The 20,695-nt window shown below is 38.0% G+C and overlaps 1 protein-coding gene across 2 annotated transcripts in view; it reads right to left on the bottom strand.

Annotated features, from left to right (window-relative positions):
* syt3 (synaptotagmin III) overlaps nt 1–20,695 on the bottom strand; it is a 54,721-nt gene that overhangs the window by 26,661 nt on the left and 7,365 nt on the right. Inside the window, exons 2-5 of one of the 2 annotated variants that reach the window (XM_007562146.2) lie at nt 17,525–17,788; nt 13,905–14,254; nt 2,755–3,135; nt 781–889 (exon numbers count right to left, since the gene is read on the bottom strand). In XM_007562146.2, the coding sequence (XP_007562208.1) occupies nt 781–889; nt 2,755–3,135; nt 13,905–14,055 (641 nt within the window). In that variant the 5' untranslated portion in view covers nt 14,056–14,254; nt 17,525–17,788. The remainder of the gene's footprint in view (nt 1–780; nt 890–2,754; nt 3,136–13,904; nt 14,255–17,524; nt 17,789–20,695) is intronic. The other variant, XM_016676418.1, reaches the window with a different exon arrangement.

Genomic DNA, 20,695 nt, shown 5'->3' on the forward strand with positions numbered 1-20,695 from the left:
TTCTGGTGATTCTGCAGATTATTTTCTGATTCTGCAGGTTATTTTCTGGTGATTCTGCAGATTATTTTCTGATTCTGCAGGTTATTTTCTCCTTTACCTGCTGACTGAATGAAGCATAAATTAAGAACCAGTTATGAGGTTTAATAACTTCTCATCTGTTGTTGAATTTCTTCATGATCATTTGATGTTGTTGCCAATTTTATGCTGTCAAATCTGTGATATTTAAGGGATTTATTGATTTTGTTTGGGAATAACTTAGTTAAATACACTTTATATTTTTATATTCTTTGTACTGGCTTTTATTCAGAATTCAGTTTTTTCTTTTGCAAATTATCATTATTGAATTTCAAGAAGTACTCACCAAACATAGAGGCAGCTATTTATTAATATTTGATGAGCTTTATCGGTACATTTGGGGACAACCTCTGAGGACATCATCATCTTGATACGGCCCAGAAGAGAAGTATTTATTTCTCTTTAAACATTACGCTTCTAATCATCTCAGTTTGACCTTCTGCCTGGATTTCACCAAACTTTTTTCTGCACATAAACCCCAAAAAGCTCCAATAATCAATAATATCAGGTTGTTTTTGGATGCAACTTTGCAAACTCAAGCAGATTCTTTCAGCGCTGCAGAATCTGACCTGAGGATGACCTTCCTGTGACGACTGGCGGTTTGTGCTCAGACACATTTTTGCACCAGTTGACATTCAATTATATTGATTTTAAACAATTAGCATGCGTTAAGTTCAGTGGTGAGGAATCGGTCGGCTGACTGACCGCGGGGTGACCTGCTGCTGGGAATGGGCGTTGGGCAGCTCTTTGTTGGGATGAGCCCCGCCCTCCGAGTTGGGGACATCCGGCGACGTTTGACTCAGCTTCAGAGTCCCTAGAGAAGCAAAAACAAACCCGTCTGTCTCAGTTAACGCTGCCGACAGTCTGAGGTGGGCAGAGCACCCAGGAATTACACTAAAGTAGGAGAAGAACTGCTTCAACACGAGTAAAAGTAAAAGAGTCGCCGTCCAATAAATCACTCAAGAGGAAAAATGTATTTGGTAAAAATCTACTCAAGTATGGAGTGTCCAAACTTTTTGTCATGTGGGTTAAAATTGGTGACTCAAAAGTAGTTTTGGACCGAAAACAACCCAACGTAAAATCAAGAAGATGATAAATCAGCCTGATGTTTAATGCAGAACCAAAACTTGAAAGGGATTTTTATGACGGCGCATTTGGGCCGTTTAAGACAGAAAAACTGAGAACATCTCTGCCAAAACGTTTGTGAATAATCTCAGAAATTTTCTAGAAAACTTGGACATTTTATAGAAAAATGTTCAACATTTGAAATTCAGACATTTTCAAGGTTTTTTTGTAGAAAATTCCTGATATTAATTTAAAAATGAGATTCCCCCCCCAGCAGATTTCCTTGTTTTTTCTAGAAAATGTCAGGTTATTTTTGGCAGATATTTACTAATTTGTATTTTTTTCTACAATGGCCCTCATCCACTGCAACAGGTTTTGCACGTTTTCTGATTTAAAAGAAAAACATCTAGTTTTCAGTTTATTTTGAGTTTAATAGAATACATTTATTTTTAGCAATAAGAACTGGATTTCAGTCACTTTCTTTCAAAACTTTTGCTATATTTAGTCAAGTTTAAGAAATAATAAAAGCTGATTTGGATAAACTTGGTTTTACTTTTTGCTAATACTTATTTATAAAAACATAAATAAGTTTATCTTTTCATAAATAGATAAAAAGAAAAAGTATTGTGTTTTTTTGGTTAAAATAAAATACTTTGTGTTGTTCTTTACGTTTTCCTGTGTCAAAAAATTAAGTTGGTAACATTTTTGTCTTGATTACAAATTAAAAGTCTCCAACTGGATCTATAGCCAAAATTTGTGTCATTTTATTGATTACAGCTGGGGGCCACACAAAATGAGTACAAGGGCCACAAATGGCCCTCGGGCCACAGTCAGATCAGAAACACCCCTGGAGAATCTGATCAGATTATCAGTCATTTAATACTTAAAAATCACATCATCAGATGAAACAAAATATAAAGTGAAGTGGAAATTTCGTTATTTTAAAAACCAAAATGACAATAATTTATATAAGTAACAAAATATAACTAAATCTATATATAACTGTTTAAAAGTCAGATTAAGATTAAGAAACTTTAACTAAACCTGCAGGTCTGTCACTGGTGAATTTTTTTTATATGTTTGTTTTCCATTCAGTGGGGGGAAAAAATCCAGAAATTTTACTCAAGCAAAAGTAAAAATACTCCTAAAAGTAAATTTTCTAAAAAAAAAAAAATAAATACTCAAGCAAATGTCAAGTATTGAGAAGTAATGTAACTACAGTTCAGCTGTAGCAGTAAAAAACAGAAACAGGCTGGTGTTTTGATCGACATCCGGACTGTAAAGGCCAGCAGCGCCGTCGGAAAAGGGCGGCCATCTTTACAATAATGAACAACGTTCAGCAGCAAAAACGCACAACGAAAAAATAAATCTGCTGGAAAATCAAAGAGCTTCAGTTCCAGTTTGTAAAATTTATCTAAGAGTGATGAAAGTAATTTAAAATGACTGAATATAAATGAACAACAAGCATGCAAATATGTTAATCTATAAATAATTTGTAACTGAGGGCAGAGAAAATCAGGCTCAAGTTGCTCAGATTTTGGAACGAATCGATGAATTAAAACAAAAAATAAATAAATAAAAGCTGCAGGTTGGAGCAAAAGGGGCATTTCTCACCAGCATTGTTGGGGTAGGAGTCCATATCCAGGTACGAATGCTCCTGGGTCTCGTTCGGCCCTCCGACCACCCCTCCGCCCTCCCCTCTCTCCAGCCCCACCAGGTCAGAGAAGTGGGGGTGCCCCTGCTGCCCCAGCGAGGGGTAGAGCGAGGAAGAGGAGTGGCCCTCCTTCCTCTGCAGCAGCGGGGGTAAAAGCGACGGCCCCGCGGCGCCTCCCAGCCCGGCGGTCCCGGGCAGCAGCCCCGACGTCAGGCTCAGCCCGCCGCCCTCCTTGTCCCGCCATGGCAGCCAGCAGAGCTTCCAGGAGACGAAGAGGGACACGGAGAGGAGGACGATGCCACAGAACGTCACGATGACCGACAGCAGGCTGACGGAGATTTCTGCAGAGGGGGGAACAGAAAACGGAGCGAAATAAAGAACCTGAGGGACCGACGATGCACCGATCCACTTCCAATATCTGATCACTTCACTTACGTCAGGGATGCATTTTGTTTAACTTATAAGTAGAAATTTTCACTTCTGTTATCAATACAGAAATCAGAACAGACTCAATACGTTTCTTTTTTTTTTTTTTAAACTCAGGCATAAATATAATAAACTACAAATTCATTTCATGACTCTGCACCAACTGACAGTTTGGTCAAACCTGTAAAAATTACAACTTTAATTTGTTCAGTCAGTTCAGTTGGGAGGATAAAAGTCAATAACCGACTATTTAAATGCAGAATTTGACAATCGAAAACAAATCTGCTTAATGGAAACGCAGCAATTTAGAAAAAACTCAGTTGGTTAAGTTTTTTATTTTGGCTGTATTAAAATTGGTTTATTTTGCAAATCTGCGATGGAAAACATTTTTTTAGTACTACACGAGTCACATGATCAACAACCAGATGTTACTACTAGCAAAAACCACAAAGACGACGACGACAGGAAGTAGCTCCATAATGACGGAGCTCCAAGTTTTTTTACTGACTTATTACATAAAAAACTTATTCACGTGTGATTACAATCATTTTTCTCATTATTGGAAACAAAGGAATTGTGAAATTGTTTTTTTTTATTTATTTTTTACATTAGCAGAAAATTCACACATTTGTAATGGAAACGCAGAAACGGACAAAAACAACAAGTTGACTACTGTGGTCAAACATTTTAAAAATAAAACTGCAACAAACCTTTCAAATCAATCAGAAAGTGCAATTAGGAAATCTAAATATGACGCAAACATAAATATTAAAGCATAGAAATAGACTGAATAGATCTACTGTTATGAATCATTCACCGATTTTTTACAATATTGGGATCAATACAGATATTAATCGGATCGGAGGAACATGTAGCTTCTGATTAGCACCTATAAGTTCAACATCTTTGGTTTTTATTTTCATCCCAACACAACAAAATCCCCAAATAACAATTTGGGGTTTGCAACAATCATGATTCACCTTAAGAGGCGAATTAACGAGCAAAGCCCAAGTGAAGAGGCAGGATTCGTCATGTGACGTCGTAAAAAGCTTTATCCATCTTGCTGGTGCCACAACAACGCCAAGATGAATAAAAACAACAACCTCGTCTCCAGACGCATGCTATTAACACATCATGCATATGCCAAACCAAAGCACCGTTACCACAACATCTACAAATCACACATCAACGCCAGCGGCTGCAGGCGTAAAGTGTAATTTGCAGCCATTCTCTGAAGCTTTTATCCGAGCTGGAAATGGGGGCAAACGCTGGCAGGAAGGAAAAAAACAAGATGAGGCGGGAGGAGGCGATGATGACGATGGCAATTAATAATCATAAAAAAAAACACACCCACAGTGATGTCATCCTGCATTTCTTCACAGTTATGAGCCTTTTAATCTGTGACAGGTTAGTGGGGGAGAGCGGGGGCCAGACGGTGGGGAGAGAATGACTCATTCGAGCAAAAACGCTGGACTGAATGAAGTCCAGATCCGTCCCATCAAACAGTCAGAAGTTTACATACATGCAGCACGAATGCCATCCTGATTTAACGGGATAATAAGTAGATTTCTTTGAACAGGCCCAGTTTTTAAGGATCATCCACAAATTTTAATAAGATTTGAAGTCAAGGCTAATCCAGAAGCTGTTTGATTCACTCCGAAATTAACTTAGCCGTGTATTTCTTTCTGTTGTCCCATAGAAACACTCAAATGTGTCTAGATGTAGCCGTCTAACTGTTTGACATTAATCGGCTAACATGCTAATAGCAGAGCTAATTTTTTTTATTTAGCTCTTTAGCTAACTTTGAAAATATTTAGCACTTAGCTTCCCCTAAATTAATTCTTCAAGCTAATGTCTGATACACTAGTTTGCTTGGCTGGATGTCTGACGACTCTAATTTTCAGAATTGGTGGATGTCAAAGGTCATCCACAAATTTTCAATGAGACTGAAGTCAAGAATAGTCCAGAAGTTTAATGTTGGCCTGCTGGCGTCACGCAGAAATCAATTCGGCTGTGTATTTCTTTCTGTTGCCCCCAGGAACAACTGTTGATTTAAACAGCACTTGGCACATTTCCACTAACCCGCTAATAACAGAGCTAGTTTTTCATTTAGAGCTTTAGAATTTTTCTAACATTGAAAATGTTCAGCACTCTTAGCTTCCCCTAAATTTACTTTTCAAGAGTAAATTCTGAAGTGTTAACAAAGTTGGCTGTTTTGTAAACTTTCATCATTAGCTTTAACATTAGCTTCCACTAAATAACATGTTGATTTAGCACTTTAGCATTAGCTTCCACTAAATAACATGTTGATTTAGCACTTTAGGATTAGCTTCCACTAAATAACATCTTGATTTAGCACTTTAGCATTAGCTTCTACTAAATAACATGTTAGCATAGCACTGTGTTAAGAGAACTAACTTTTTAGTTAGCGCTGCCCACTGCTGGATCTGAGTTTGTGTAATGCACCTGTTACACTGAAAAATGAAATAGCACCACAACATAATGCTGCCACTGCCATGCTTGACAGTTGATTCATTGTTGTTAGCTTTGAAATGGCTAATTGGTTTTCATTTCAGCTTCTGCTCCATTCATCTGTATGTTCCTAAACTTACAGTCAAAGACAGCATTAACCAGAGAACAAGGTAACTCTGGAGGAGCTGCAGTGATCCATAGCTCAGGTGGGGGAATATTTCAGCAGGAGCATAACTGTTCACTCCAAAATCTTCCATCAAATTATAGCTTTTGTTGAAGACAGAGATAAGAAGTCCTATTTACAGTTTGCCACAAACTATGTAGGTGACACAGCAAAAGTGGAAGAAGGTGTTCTGGTCAGAAAAGACCAAAATAGAGATTTTTGGCCTACATGCAACCCTCCATGTTCAGCAGGGAAAAGGAAGCCGGTCAGAGTTGATGGGAAGATGGATGGAGCAAGAAATCTGTTAGAGGCTGAGACTGTTTCACCTTCCAGCAGGACAAACACTCTGAAAAGGTTAGAATAGCCTACTTTAAGTTATTAGAAAGTACTGGCTAAGGAGTTGTAAATACATATGGGTGTTGTCTTTTTCAGACTTTCACTTTTAAAACATTTTGAAAACCAGTTCCTCCATTCAGTGGGGAGCACCGCTCACTTAAAAGCTAGTTGTGCTAAACCCTAAACCATGAATTATAACCATTATAATTTGCTAAATCTCAACTGCTAAGCCAGCATTTGGCTGAAGCTACTGCTAAAGCGCTAACTTAAGTTCACATTACAAACCATGATCATCAATTTAATTTTGAGTTTAGAATTTGCTTGTTCATTCTTGCCCTTAGAATCTGTATTTATGTTTATATCTAGTTCTCTACTGTCTGTGTTTTATCTTGTACCTTCATGTTTCCTGTTTGAAATAAAGGGAAAAAAATTAGACAGGAAATGAAACTATTGCATTAACAGTCTTTGCTTACTTCAAAATAACAGCATGAATAAAAAATGCTAACTGCTCCAACACAACTGAAAATGTAAAGAATAGCCAAGTAAATTAGTGCTTCAGAAATGATCAGGAAAAATGTGTTTAAGTGCACTAAAGTTTTCAGCGTTAGGTAAAGTGCTAAAGGAAAAATTAGCTCTGCTATTAGCATGTTAGCGTGTTAGCGGGAGCATGTTAACCACTGATTCCACTTTGCAGCTGTGCACAGCTTCGTGTTCGTCTATCACCAAACAGCACAGACTGAAGTTTTGGTTGAAATGTGAAAAAATGTGAAAATGTTCAAGCTTTTCTACGGCTTCATGCTTCTGACCACAACTGTGATAGCAAACATGTGCTTTCTAACTTCTGCACATGCTGGTTGCATTAATATTTATAGATAAATAGACTAAATATACAATGAATATTTATTCTTATCCTGGAACCATTTGAAGTCTTTTTATAAATAGCACTTTCGGGTCTGATGACTGTCTTGACGGAATCGGACCAATCGGAGCTCACACTGAACCGAGTCCCAGAGCTCTGAACATGAATATGCATGGTTAGTGTGTCGACCAAGCAGACTCATTACAGATCTGCAGACTGTGTGCGCCGGCCTGTCCACCGGAGGCTTCGCAGCAAAAATGGCATCTTTTGCCCTCTTGGGTTTCTTCCAGACCACAGATTAGAAATGCTTAACTGAGAAAACGCTTCCTAAACGGCTGCTTTGGAGGCGTCACAAGACAATAACTTCAGATGTCATTAGAGCTGCAACTAAGACATATTTCTGTTATCGATTAATCAATTATTCTAACGATCAATCGGAAAAATAAAGTTTAGCCTTTTTGTACAATATTAGAAATACATTGAAACAAATTAGGCCCTTTTAAAATAAGGAAAACATTTTATTGCCTAAATGAATTTTTGATTAAATGATTAATCGGAGTATAGGGGCCATACTAGGAAAAATTATTAGAATAAAAAATAAATTACAAACGTAAAGTCATAAAACTGCAAGAATGAAACCAAAATATTATGAGAACAAACTTGTTTGAGTTTATTTTGTCTATATTCTGGTAATATTCTGACTTTATCTCGTAATATTACAACTTTATTATTGTACAACTTTATTCTTGAAATTTATGTTTCTTATTTTTACAGTATTGCCCTAATATTCTGACATAGGAAAGCAAAAAGACGTTTGTTTTTCCAGAATTTGAACCAGGCTAAGATAAAACTTTGCCTCTTGAGGAGTTTTGGGGAAAAAAAGAAAATGTTTATTATTATTATTATTATTTGGATGCAAATGTGTATATTTTTTGGTTTAATTACTGCTTTAAATATGAGTTTCTTTCAGCATAAGGCCTTTTATTTGAGCCTGTAGACTCCCAGGGGTTCCCACAGTGTATTATAAGCCTGGCGGGCCACCAAGCTTTACTTGTGCCTCCACCAGGCTTAGCATTTACTATTTACTTAAGGTTTTTTTTAATGTTTGCATCTTCTAAGACTTTCAGTTGGTGTTCAGATATTAATCTTCCAATAACCCATAATCATTAGGTGATATTTTCAAATTTCCTGTCAACTTTAAATGTTTCTAACTCAAAAAGACGGCCCTCGCACCGAACCACCGGGCTTAGCAGGTTGTCTGGGGGACTCCAGTTAACGATTAATTGATTACTAAATTAGTTGATAATTATTTAAATCAGTGGTTTCAGCTCAATGTGTGAAAATGTCAAATAAAGATGAGAAAAGCCAATTTTACTCATGATTAATCACAATTAATCTGATTAATCTTTTCAGCCTGATGTGGTGATAACGTCACAGATGAAACAAGCCTATTTTAATCGCGATTAATTGCAGTTAATATGATTAATTGTTTCAGCTTGATGTGTGATAACATCACATAAAGATGCAACAAACCTATTTTAATCACAATTAATCTGATTTATTGTTTCAGCCCCAGATGTAATAACGTCAAAGGTGAAACAAGCTAATCGTCTATTTAACCGTTACATTTCAACCCTTCGTTCCTCGCTGTCTTTTCCTCTGCACTCTTTCCTTCAGCATCTACCGCTTTGTTCGTCACCCTTTCCTCCTCTACTCTGCTTTCTCGCTCTCTTGTTGCTGAATTATTCATCAGTCTGTGTATGTCATTAATCAGCACTTGTTCAAAAGATATGATTGGAGAGCCAAGAAGGTGGGGTGGGGGTGGGCACCGACTCGTTGGAGAACAAGATGAGGGGAAGAAGAGATAAGAAGAGAAAGAAGGGGAAAGAAGAAGAGCAGGATTGGTCCAGGTGGAGAAAAGATGAACCAAAGGACGTGTTGGAGCCGACATGTAAGCTCCAGAGGAGGCAAGGGAGGAGGAAGGCAGCAAGGCTGTTAAATCTACAGAAAAGGGGCGTGGCCACAGAGGGCAGCTGGGGGCGGGCACCGGCTGCGTCTGAAATCTGATTGGCTGCACTGCCTGGCCACTCCCAGCAGAGCTGACACCTTACATAGATTACTGTTTGGTCCACAATCCATGTCAGTAGATGACAGAAAAGCTCCTTTTGTTGCTTTATGACGTCCATTAATAGTTTTTCTGTTGTTTTCAAGTTTTTTTTTTGTTTTTTTTTACATATTAAAGCTGCAGAATGTAACTTTTACTAAAAAAAGTTTCTTTTTTACATATTTATTGAAATTGTCACTATGTAACAGTATGGGAGGAAATAGATGTGTTAAAAATTTTAGCTCCTCTGTCTTTTCCCAATGGTAATGAGAAACAACCAATCAGAGAGCCAGGAGGCGGAGCTTAGCGCTGTCAATCACAATCTCTTGTGGCAATGCTCATGCCCCTTTGATTAGCAAAAGGCTAACTAATTCTCATGCTAGATCATGTTAGCTAGTGCTCAAGCTAACTGAGCACCAGTTAGCTTGAGCTAAGTTACTGCTAGTTAGTTCATATTGTATTGTACAAAGATTAGCGTTTTGCATCACGATTAATCTGGTTAATCATGTCGTTAGCACTAGTTAGCAAAATCTGCCAACCCTGCTGCCCGGGCCCCTAAGGAGAAAAATCTAGACACGCCCCTGCTTACCATGTGTGAAAGAGCAGACACATAAACGGCAATAATAAGAAGAGTAAGAGCCGTGGAAACTCAGATGAAGGAGCTTGACAGTGATTTAGAGGAAAACACCTGAAGAGCTTCAGAAGTGAAAGGTTAATGCATTGATCTGCAGCAGCAAAACAAAAGGAGAGCAGTAGGTTGAGTCAGGCTGGGAGATCAGCGCTACGGTGAAGTCACGGATGTGATCAAACGTGTGCAGCTGCTGTCGGGGGGTGAAAACGGCTCCCCTCCATTTGTCGCTGTAGCATCCTGAGCACTGATCCTGCCAGAGATCCGTCACTAATCCACCGAGCATAAAGAGCGAGTCAGCAGGCGGCCGGGCTACTGGGCGGGCAGCCGGCCTCTGAAGCTCGCCGTGAGGAGCGGCTGAGGCTCCCCGTCACTCAGCGACTGACTCAGCCCCCGCCGGGAACCGTACGATCCTCTACATCAAACGCATCTCCTCTGCTTACACAAGCCATTCGCTGACAGCTTTCGCCGTTCGGCGGCCCTCCGGGGGATCGGACGCTTCCATCAGCGGCTCGACGCCTAAAACTGCGGCCTGGCGTTTCTGCAGAGAGTCGGCCAAACCTCAGGAGGAACGGCGGCCAATCCAGCCTAATCTACGCTGAGCCACAGATCCATGCTAATCGGTGTAGCACACCCGAACGTCCCCATGGAGACCACACACAATACCAACTCAGCAGTTTACCAGGAACGACTCAGACTGGGTTTATTAGCGCTGCCTCTGCATAATAACAGAATAATCTGATAATGCAGATGCTAGGCTGGAACTAGTGTTGTTCATTGCTGTCGTTCTCCCTGTGCATGTGTGGTTCTCTCTGGGTACACCCGCTTCCTGCCAAAATAAAAAAGACGATGGTGGGGTAAACTGGCCACTAGCCTCTCCAAGAACCCTGCAAGGATTTACTAGGTAGTGAAAATGTAAGTGAGTTTGTTGTGGCGTAACAGGGAAACAACTAGAAGCAACTGGGAAGACGTGAAGGTGGGAACGGTGGGATCTGCCGATTACTTAACTAAAGAGGGCCTATTATGCAAAACTCACACTGTGCATGTCTTCGTGCTTCCATTTGGGTCTCGACTGCTTTTAAATGAACCCAAACGCTTAAAACTAAACAAAAGAAAGGAAAACACCCAGCCATTTATTGGGAATAAGTTAACGTTTTTTTTTTTTGTATCTGGAAAATGTACCATTTCAAAAACCCTCTAAATGTTGAGTCAGATTCAACCGCCACTGCACCGTTACCTAGCAACCCCAGCCAAGCCCAGCCTGTCACCCAGCAACAGAAGCAGACAACTGGTTTTACTGCTGTACAATGGCTGCTGGAAAATAAAAGTGATTTGTTATTGCAGAAACCATTTGGTGCAATCTTGTTGGTTGTGCAGGAGGCTCCACTTCTGCTTTTCAAAAATGTAAAGTTATAAAATTTGCGCATGGGTTTGAAGTCATCTTCACGTCTGAGTGTAAACGTTGAGTTAGTGGGTGTGGCCAGCAGAAGCTTATTTAAAGTGACAGGACACCCTAAAACCTTCTGAACTGAGCAGACTAAATTCTCCTCATCAAAGAATGATTTTGTACAAAAATAAAATAATCTAATGTAACATCTTGTAAATTGGGAGAAATCCTTTAAAACTGATTGGCTTCACTTAGAACGTGAGAAAAATGTTTTGTTATAAGTGAAATAATCTTCAGTGGAACCAGTAATTTTCAGTCAATAAGGAATTATTTAATTTAAAATAAGCTCCTACATTTTTCTAAAAAACTGCTTGTAGGTTTACTTTGTATTATTTCAAGTATCCTTAGATAATGACACTAAAAATTAAACCAAACTACTTGGTAATATTTTGTGTTTTGCAGTGGAGCCTTAAATCTGTCTGTGTCGAGCTGAAACATCAAGTCACCAGGTGAAACGTAACGATTACTTCAGACTTAAATCTACCAGCGGTATGAACAATTCTGAGCTTAGCTGTACGTATAAATAACAGTCTCTTGTTTCCTTTGGGCATCTTAAAAGAAATGCAATGACTCCAACCATCAACATTTCAATATGCAACATGAATATTTCATGATTTGTTTTTCCGAGTCGTCTCAGCTTCAAACTATTCTTAAACAGGAGCGCCTCTCAGATCATCTCCCTTGTCATAATTGCCACTCACTCTTTACTCAGTGATGTGTTTAATGCTGATCATATATTTTTTGATCCTGCTGTTTGTTCTTTGATTAAAGGAATAAAATAAGTACACGAATTCCATCCTATTTTCGGAGACTGGTTTCTTAAATTCTGTCCCCAGAGACTTTAAAGGTGTCTTTAGATCCGTTCTTTCCCCTCAGGGGAAACAAACATCTGTGGTCTTCCTGAATACACTGACCTGGAAATGAAAGCTATCTTTAGGAGGGAAATGTGTTTGGATGTATTCAAAGCAGGCGTCTCTAAATGCACTTTGGAGGATCTTGAGCAAACTGTATGCCCAGAAGGAGAAGCTGTTTATTCTAAAAAACGTTTCAGATGTGTTGATGCTTCCTCCTCCGTCATGACCGTGAAATCGTGTTTTCACGGTCAAACGTTTATCCAAAGCATCATCCATAACTAACCAGGAAGCAGCAGCCGTCTCTGACATGTTTAAAGCATGAAGACGAGTGTTTGGCTTCGTTTTCTTCTTTTCACAGTTAAAAATGCGAGCAAACACATTTTTACTGTCACTTCTTTTCTTTTACATAATGCAGTATTTATTCATAGCTACTCCTTTAATTTAGTGAGATAATTTAGCAACTAAATAGCATGTTTCATGTCTTTTCAGGGTCAAACTTCCTGGTTAAACCAGAATATTAATAATTTTAAGGCCAGTGAAGCACAACAATTTTGGGCTTATTGAAAGTTTGCTGATCATAAAAGCCAATCCTAAGTAAAAACAAAGCATATTAGACCAAGATCACAGTTACGAAACACAATATGGTTTATTTTTACATAATAACATTATTGCCAAAACAATTAATCGGATTATTAAAACGACTGTCATTCAATTTTGTAATCGATTAATTATTAACTGGAGCAAACAGGCTCAAAAAAGGCCATTTTCAGAAAGAGCAACAAGACATTTAGGTCTAGTTTACAGTCCAAATATCTTACTACACTTTAAATAAGACAAATCTAACCAAAAAATAATTTCTGCAAGAAATACGGGCTTGTTTTAAGTAAAAATTTCCATAATAGTCATGAAAAATTACTAGATTATTTTACTTACACATGGGAAAGATGTCTTCTGCTGTGAAAGTGAAACACAGCAGCTGAAAATGTAACAAACTGACATTTTTGTCCCCAATCAAAGAGAATCTATTTGATTATCAGGTGTTTATTGGACAATCTGCTGCACCAACCAGAAACACAAAATTTTAGTTTTCCTGATCCTGTGAATATCTTAGAAAACCTGAAATAAGAAAAAAATTACTTAAAAGTAACTTTCCAGCAGTATTCAGGAGCTTGATATAAGTAAGTAATTCCTTAATATTGATGAAAAGGTTCTAGTTCCGCTGGCGCGGTTACCTAGCAACACCAGCCAAGCCCAGCCCGTTGCCTAGCAACCCAGTTCTAGTTCCACCTGCAGATTATTTCAGTTACAAAGTAGGAAAAATGTCTTGTTAAAAGTGAAATAATCAGTACTTTTTCATTAATATTAAAAAATATTTACTTTAAACAAACCTCTATATCGTCCCAAAACATTTGGCTTTAAGTTTGTTTTGTCTTATTTCAAGTGTAATAAAATATTTGCACTAAAAATTAGACCAAAAGTACTTAGTAAGATTTTGTGTTTTTGCAGTGTTGTGGATCAATTTACCTCTTTAGCATTAGCTTTGGCTAAATACCAGGCAGGTATAGTGCTTTACCGCTAGCGGTGCTAATGTTTGGGTTTGATCCTTTTGGGATAGTGCAACTAGCTTTTTAGCTAGCGGTGCCCAGAAATGCTTCTTTATATGCAAAAACAAAAGAAAATAAATTCTGCAAATACATTTATATATTGCTCTTTATTTGAAGTGAACTAAGATATTTGCAGTAGAAACTAAACCAAAAATACTTGGTAGGATTTATTGTTTTTGCAGTGAAACTCGGTGTTAACAGGTTTGATGGGGGTTACCTGTGTCCAGCTGCCTGTTGTGGCCCCTCACCAGGTAGCTGAACTCCTGGCACTGTTTGCTCTGGCTGTAAACCCTCTGGGAGTTGAAGCACAGCTCCTCCAAAAGCGTCAGCGCCTTCTTACACAGGTCTTCGTCCCAGTCCCCCGACATGCTCCAATCCGCATCGCACTCCCACCGCAGCAGTCAGCCGATGACAGCGCCGCCCTCGCCGCCCTCACCGATCGGACGGCCTCCTGCAGAAGCACAGTGCCGGCCCGTCCACCTTCTTTCACAAGGAGTCAACTGGAAAAGACGACGCAGGAAGAACAGCAGCGGCTCGGTGGGGGGTCCTGGTCCAGGCTGAGATGCCCTGAAAGACACGGAAAATCAAATGTCTGGCTCACTTATCTTAATTTTAAAATGCAAAAACACCAAATCTTACAAACTATTTTTGGTCTAGTTTCCAGTGCAAATATGTTGGTATACTGGAAATAAGACAAACCAACATAAAAACAACTTTTCACCTTAAAACAAGACCTCTAATGTGCTTTTAGTTACATTATTAAAGCTTTTTCAAGTAAAGAGTGACAAATTGTGTTTTAATGCTGAAAATACACTAAATTGTTTCAGTTTTGTTAAATCCAAATAAATTAGTAAAATGTTTCCTTTCTTGCAGCCAATGAAAACACAAGAAACCCTTTGAACTTTCTCACAAAAAATTATATTTTCTTTGTTTAATCAAAATATTTCATGCTTAGTTTATGGCTGAGCAGGAAAACAAAATTCTGAATAGAAACCTTTTTATTTTTATTCTTTTAAGTTGATTTTGGCCTTTTCTGGTTAGAAAACGTTTTGACATCCCCATCATAAAGTAATCTGCTACTGAACGTTTTAAAATCAAAATTAAGAAGTTATTTACTTAAAACAAATTTTTATATCTTGCTGAAAAGTTACTTGTAAGTCAGTTTTGTGTCATTTTAACATGATGCCTTCGATTCACTCTGAAGACTAAAAACTAATGCGTTTTCTGTCTCCACCAGAACAGTAACAGCTGCTAATTTCTGCAAATGCTGGCAGAAAATTAACATTTGCTTCTCCACAGACGTGGTGAAAATAAAATACAACCTCTTCAAATTCTAATGTTTTACATCTGAGGGCAAAATAAAAGGACCTGGTATTTACCAAGATGTTAAATTAATTAAATCCTACCTCAAGCGTACAAAACAGAGAACAACAGATTTCATTATTTATTAAAGATGAAGCCAAAATGAGGAGCTATTTATGATTCAACAGCTTTTAGGCCCACCTGTAGCAGCAATTGCTCCCGGTAGTTCTGACTTTATTAGCCTCTCACATCATTGTGGAGGAATTTAAATTGTTTGTCGCATTCTGGACAGATTTGAGTCTAAGATACCGAACGTCTGTGCAAATCAAAGTCACCCAGTCTTTTTAATTTAGAGTGAAGAAACTTTTAGAAAAGTCTGATTCACTTCCTGAAGCGCAACAGCTCAGGTTTGTGTGCAACAACAAATTTGATGCAATCAACATGTTATTGACACAAATACTGCAAACGCAAAATCGTTAGAAGAAATAAAACCAAAGATAAAAGAACCATGTAGGATTTTTCTTTACCTATAAAGAATCAGTTTTGGGCTCCGCTAACTAAAAAGCTAGTTGTGCTATTCCTAAAGCACTAATCGTAACCATTAGCTCTGCTAACGCTAAAGTGCTGTACCTTCATGGTACTTAGCAGAAGCTAATGCTAAAGTGCTAAATTGATCTGTGTTGAAACCCACAACACTGCAAAAACACAAAATCTTACCAAGTATTTTTGGTCTAGTTTCTAGTTTAAATATCTTAGTACAATTAAAATAAGACAAAACTAACAAAAAATAAACTTTTTAGCAAGATATAGGAACTGGTTTTAAACCAATAATTTCTCACTATCAATGAAAAATAATCAGCCAATGAAACAAGACATTTTTATGGAAAAATGTCTTGTTTCACTGGCTGATTATGTCACTTCTAACTAGAACTTTTTCATTAATATTGAGGAATTATTGACTAAAAACAAGCTCCTATATCACACAGAAACGTTACTTTTACATTATTTTTGTCTTATTTTAAGCATACAAAGATATCTAAAAACTAGACCAAAAATAGTTGGTAAGATTTTGTGTTTTTGCTGTGCTGTGAGTATCAACAGAGATTAATGTAGTGTTTTAGCATTAGCTTCTGCTAAATACCACGCTAGATTAGCACTTTAGTATTAGCAGAGCTAATGGTTACGATTAGTGGGAATGATGCTACTAGCTTTTTGTTAGCGGGACTCACAAATCTCCAAATACATTCAGAAACCATTTTTTATCCTTTATTTTATTTCCTCTAATGGTTATTTATTCATACTTTATATCTGTGAGCTGCGAACGCTTGAAGTCGAAGTCAAATTCTCCATCTGTTCACCCAATCTTGTTCACCGAAGCCGATTCTGAAATCCAGTTGAAGGAGCAAGGGTGTACTTAGTTTTTCCACACAAACCTTTTCAGTTATTTGTTCTTCTTTATCAATTATAATTGTTTTTGAATCTGCAGCGTTTCTGTAAAATTGCAGTTGATTAAAAAAACTCACAGACCAAGAGGTGTACTTTCTTTTTATCACTGACTGTACAAAATATGTTCAGAAAATTTGGTTTTCTATTTTTGCTTCCTAAATATCAGTATTAACTATTTATATTTTTACCTTATTTGAAGCCAGATTATTGAATCAACGGTTTGCACGCCTAATTTCACAGAACCATGTTGGCAATTATCTCCTGTGGTTTTAGTGATAGTGTTGATGTCTAAAACTGACCAGTAGCTTTCAGTAATTACACAGTAATTTACACAATTATAGGTTCTCTTAAGCTGTGTCTCTGAAACACGTGGTGGAGTCACACAGAGTGAGTAAAATAAGTAATTTGTGTTTTTTTTCCTTGTTTAAAGGGGACCTCGTTTGCAGAATCCACATTTTGCACCCTTTTGTACATACATTTGGATCTGAACTGCTCCAAGGAACAGTCCAAACACTTAAAAAAAACACTAAATAGTATTTTGGTAATAAGTCAATTATTTCTGATGTCTGAAAAATGAGGCATTTAAAAACCTCCCAACTTTTAAGTCAAATTCCACGGTCATTTTGTCGTTACGTAGCAACCTCAGCTGAGTCCAGGCCCCTTACCTGGCAACCTACGTTCCAGAATATTTGGTCAGCTGGTTGCTGACCAAATATATTACAATGGCTGCTGGAAAAGAAAAGTGTTTTCCTCTTGACTTGCTAATCAGAAACCACTTGTTGCATTCTTATTGGCTCCACTTCTGCTTTTCAAAAATTTGTCTGCAGCCATTTTCACTATGAGTTTAAACATTTATTTGAGGGGGCGTGACCAACAGTGGCATGATTTGGATTTAAAGTGACAGGACGGCCTAAACTAAAATCTCTAAAAATGATTTTGTGCAAAAAATGTAATGATCATGTTTTGTATAGGCCACAAATCTAACCTTTAGATCACCTTTAAAACAACCAGATGAATTTGAGCATTTGATAAATTAAAAAAAAAGATTTTAGATTCAATTTGAAAAGAAAAGCACAAATAAAGCCTTACCTTCTTCTGGACTCAACTCTTGGTGTTGCTCATGCTGAATTTGGAAGGGAGGTTTGTGTAAAAGTTTCTTCGACAGAGGAAAACAAATTTATCTGTCGTGTGAATTTATAACCATCGTTCTTCACTGAGAGGTGTGAACAGAGGAGGCGTGTTTAGCTCCAGCAGGACCGGGTGGCATGCATCGGTGAAGCCTGTCTCTTCCACCAATCCACCTGGACAGGAGGCCGACTTCTCAACGTCTGGCTGAAAACCCTCCAACTGCACCTGCAGAGTAAACCAAACCAACCAATCAGCAAGCAGCAAAAAAACAAACAAACAACAAGCTCATGAAGTCTGGCTCTTTTCTGTCCTCTCACTCAACAGACCATGGCTTTTAGTTCATGGTCTTCATTTTTTGGTCCTATTCTGTCAAAATAAAAACAGGTCAGCACTAAAACGTTTCTCTTTCCCAGAGTCAAACAACGACTTTAAAGTTTGTGCAAAAGTCCTGAGTCATTCCTCGTTTCTTTCTACTTTGCTGCCAAGCTGCAAAGTTATCATGTTTTAAGGTCATCTTAATCAGCAGATCTACAGGCTTTACTTTCAAAATGGTCAGCCTTTTTAGTCATTTCTACTTCTTTCTTAACTTAGCAATTGAAGAATGTGGCCCAGATGAGTAAAAATAAACTTCACTGCAAAAACACAAAAGTATTTTTGATCTAGTGCACTTGAAATAAGACAAAACCAACTTACAAATAACTTTTCACCAAGCTATAGGGGTTTAATTTAAGTAAATAATTCCTAAATATGGATGAAAAATACCAGTTCCATTGGCAGATTATAATTTTTTTTTCCATGTTATAGTGAAACAATCTGTTAATGGACCTGGTATGTTTTCATCAATATTAAGGAATTATTGACTTAAAACAAGCTGCTATATCTTCTAACATTTAAAACCTCAACACCCTGTTAATAAATGAAGTTGCACTGCAAAAATACAAAATTTTACCACGTATTCTTGGTCTAATTTTTAGTGTAAATCTCTTAGCGCACTTGAAATAAGACAAAACTACTTAATGTTTCAGCAAGATATAGGAGCTTGTTTTGAGTCAATAATTTATTAATACTGATGAAAAAGTTGCAGTTCCTGTGTGATTATTTTACTTACAAGACTTTTCCCCATGTAATAAGTGAAATAACCTGTCAGTGGAACTAGTATTTTTTGTCAATATTAATGAATTATTGGGTTAAAACAAACTCCTACATCCTGATGAAAAGCTAATTCATCTAATTCAGGTGTAATAAGATATTTGCACGAGAAACCAGACCAAAAGCACTTGGTAAGATTTTCTGTTTTTGCAGTGCATAAATATTCTGAGAGGCAGAATCTTGAGTTTTATTAACTTTAAGCCAAAATAATGAAGCTGAGCAGAAAAAAAATGCCTGAAATATTGCACTCTGTGTGTAATGAATCTATATAATATATGTATTAAAAAAATGAGTGTTGCTCTGAGACGTTAGCAGCATCCTGTAAGCCCAGCGGGTGTGAGCGGCAACGTGAACAAGCGGTGCGGCTGAAATCAGTGGTAAAACACAGCGTTCATGATGAGAAGTCAGCTCAGTTCCCCACTCAGCTGTTTCGTCCTTGTAAAGACCAATTTCTCAAGCGAGGTGACGTGTCAAACAGGAGCAGGACTATTGATCATCTGATGTACGTTGTTCTGTGAGATGTCAGCGTCAGCCGAGTGGCACCTCCCTGGCAAAGTGGTCCTCCAGTGTCCATCTGTCTCCCGTCTATCAATCAGTCACCGCATTACGCAAAGACATATTTCACTCTCCAAACATCGTCTGAAACAAGAAGTGCTTCCACTCAATCTCTACTTTCCCGTTTGGTCAGGTCTAGTCCATTTTAGCTGTCCATCTGGTGCAAAAATATTACAAACGAAGGAATCACACACAGAAAAACACCAAATATCCTATAATAAAATAAAGTGGAACAAACAGTATGTAAATGTAAGCTAATGCTAAAGAGGTAAATTGGCCACAACACTGAAAAACACAAAATCTTACCAGGTATTTTTGGTCTAGTTTTTAGTGCCAATATCTTAGCACACTTGAAATAAGACAAAACTTAAAAGTAATGTTTAGGAAGATGGAGGCTTGTTTAAAGTCAATATTTCTCCAATACTGATTAAAAAAAAGTACAGATTAATTTATAACAAGACATTTTTCCCATATTGTGAAAGAATCTGCCAGTGGAACTAGAACTGGGTTGCTAGGCGACAGGCGAGGCTTGGCTAGGGTTGCTAGGTAACAGCGGCAGTGGAATTCTTACAAGTAACTTGATTTAAGCCAGTAATTCTTGATATTGAGGGGAAATAACTGGTTGTTAAATAATCAGCCAGCGGAACGAAATATTTTAACTTATAATATGGGGAAAAAATTTCTTCTGATGATTTCACTCATAACTATAACTTCTTTTTCATCGATATTAAGGAGATATTTACTTAAAACAAGCTCATATTTGTTGTTGAAAAGTTAGTTCACTTGAAATAAGACAAAACTAAGATATTTCTTAGAAAGAAGACTAACAATACGATTTGGTGTTTTTGCAGTGCAGTATCCATGCCAGAAAAAGTTCTCCTTTTCCATTAGGAAAGCAAATTTGTTTGAGTGACTTAAAGCCGAAGTTATCTCAATCCGAGGAATGGGCGTCTGGCAGAGAATCTGGCTGCATCCAATGCCAGCTGGAGCATCAAGACGGAGAAGCAGGAAGGAAAAGACAGAAAGATGAGAAAATCTGACTGAAAAGCTGGTGGCGAAGAAATCTACAAATCATTCCGGTTTGAAGACCACCGATACCAGAAACACATGTTCCTCCAGTGGATATCAGAACAACAGTAAAGCTGCCACAGCCTCTCCATTGACTGCTGGGATCAATACTGCCGAGGAATAAATACGCCACATCACGGAGCAGCCGGAGCAGCAAGGTCACCGTCCGGCTGAGCGGCGGAGACAGGACTGCGCGCAAGGTCACCGCCTCGTCGGGTTGTGAAGGCAGGAGAATCAACCACATCCAGTCGCACGGCGGCGAACAAGATGAGATCAGTGTCCAATCAGATCAAGAGCTAAATCTGGACAGATAAAAAGTAAAAAAAAAAAAAAAAAAAAAGGGAGCACTCAGACCGGATA

Source organism: Poecilia formosa, unplaced genomic scaffold (assembly GCF_000485575.1).
Source record: "Poecilia formosa unplaced genomic scaffold, Poecilia_formosa-5.1.2 Scaffold134, whole genome shotgun sequence".
Taxonomy (NCBI): domain Eukaryota; kingdom Metazoa; phylum Chordata; class Actinopteri; order Cyprinodontiformes; family Poeciliidae; genus Poecilia; species Poecilia formosa.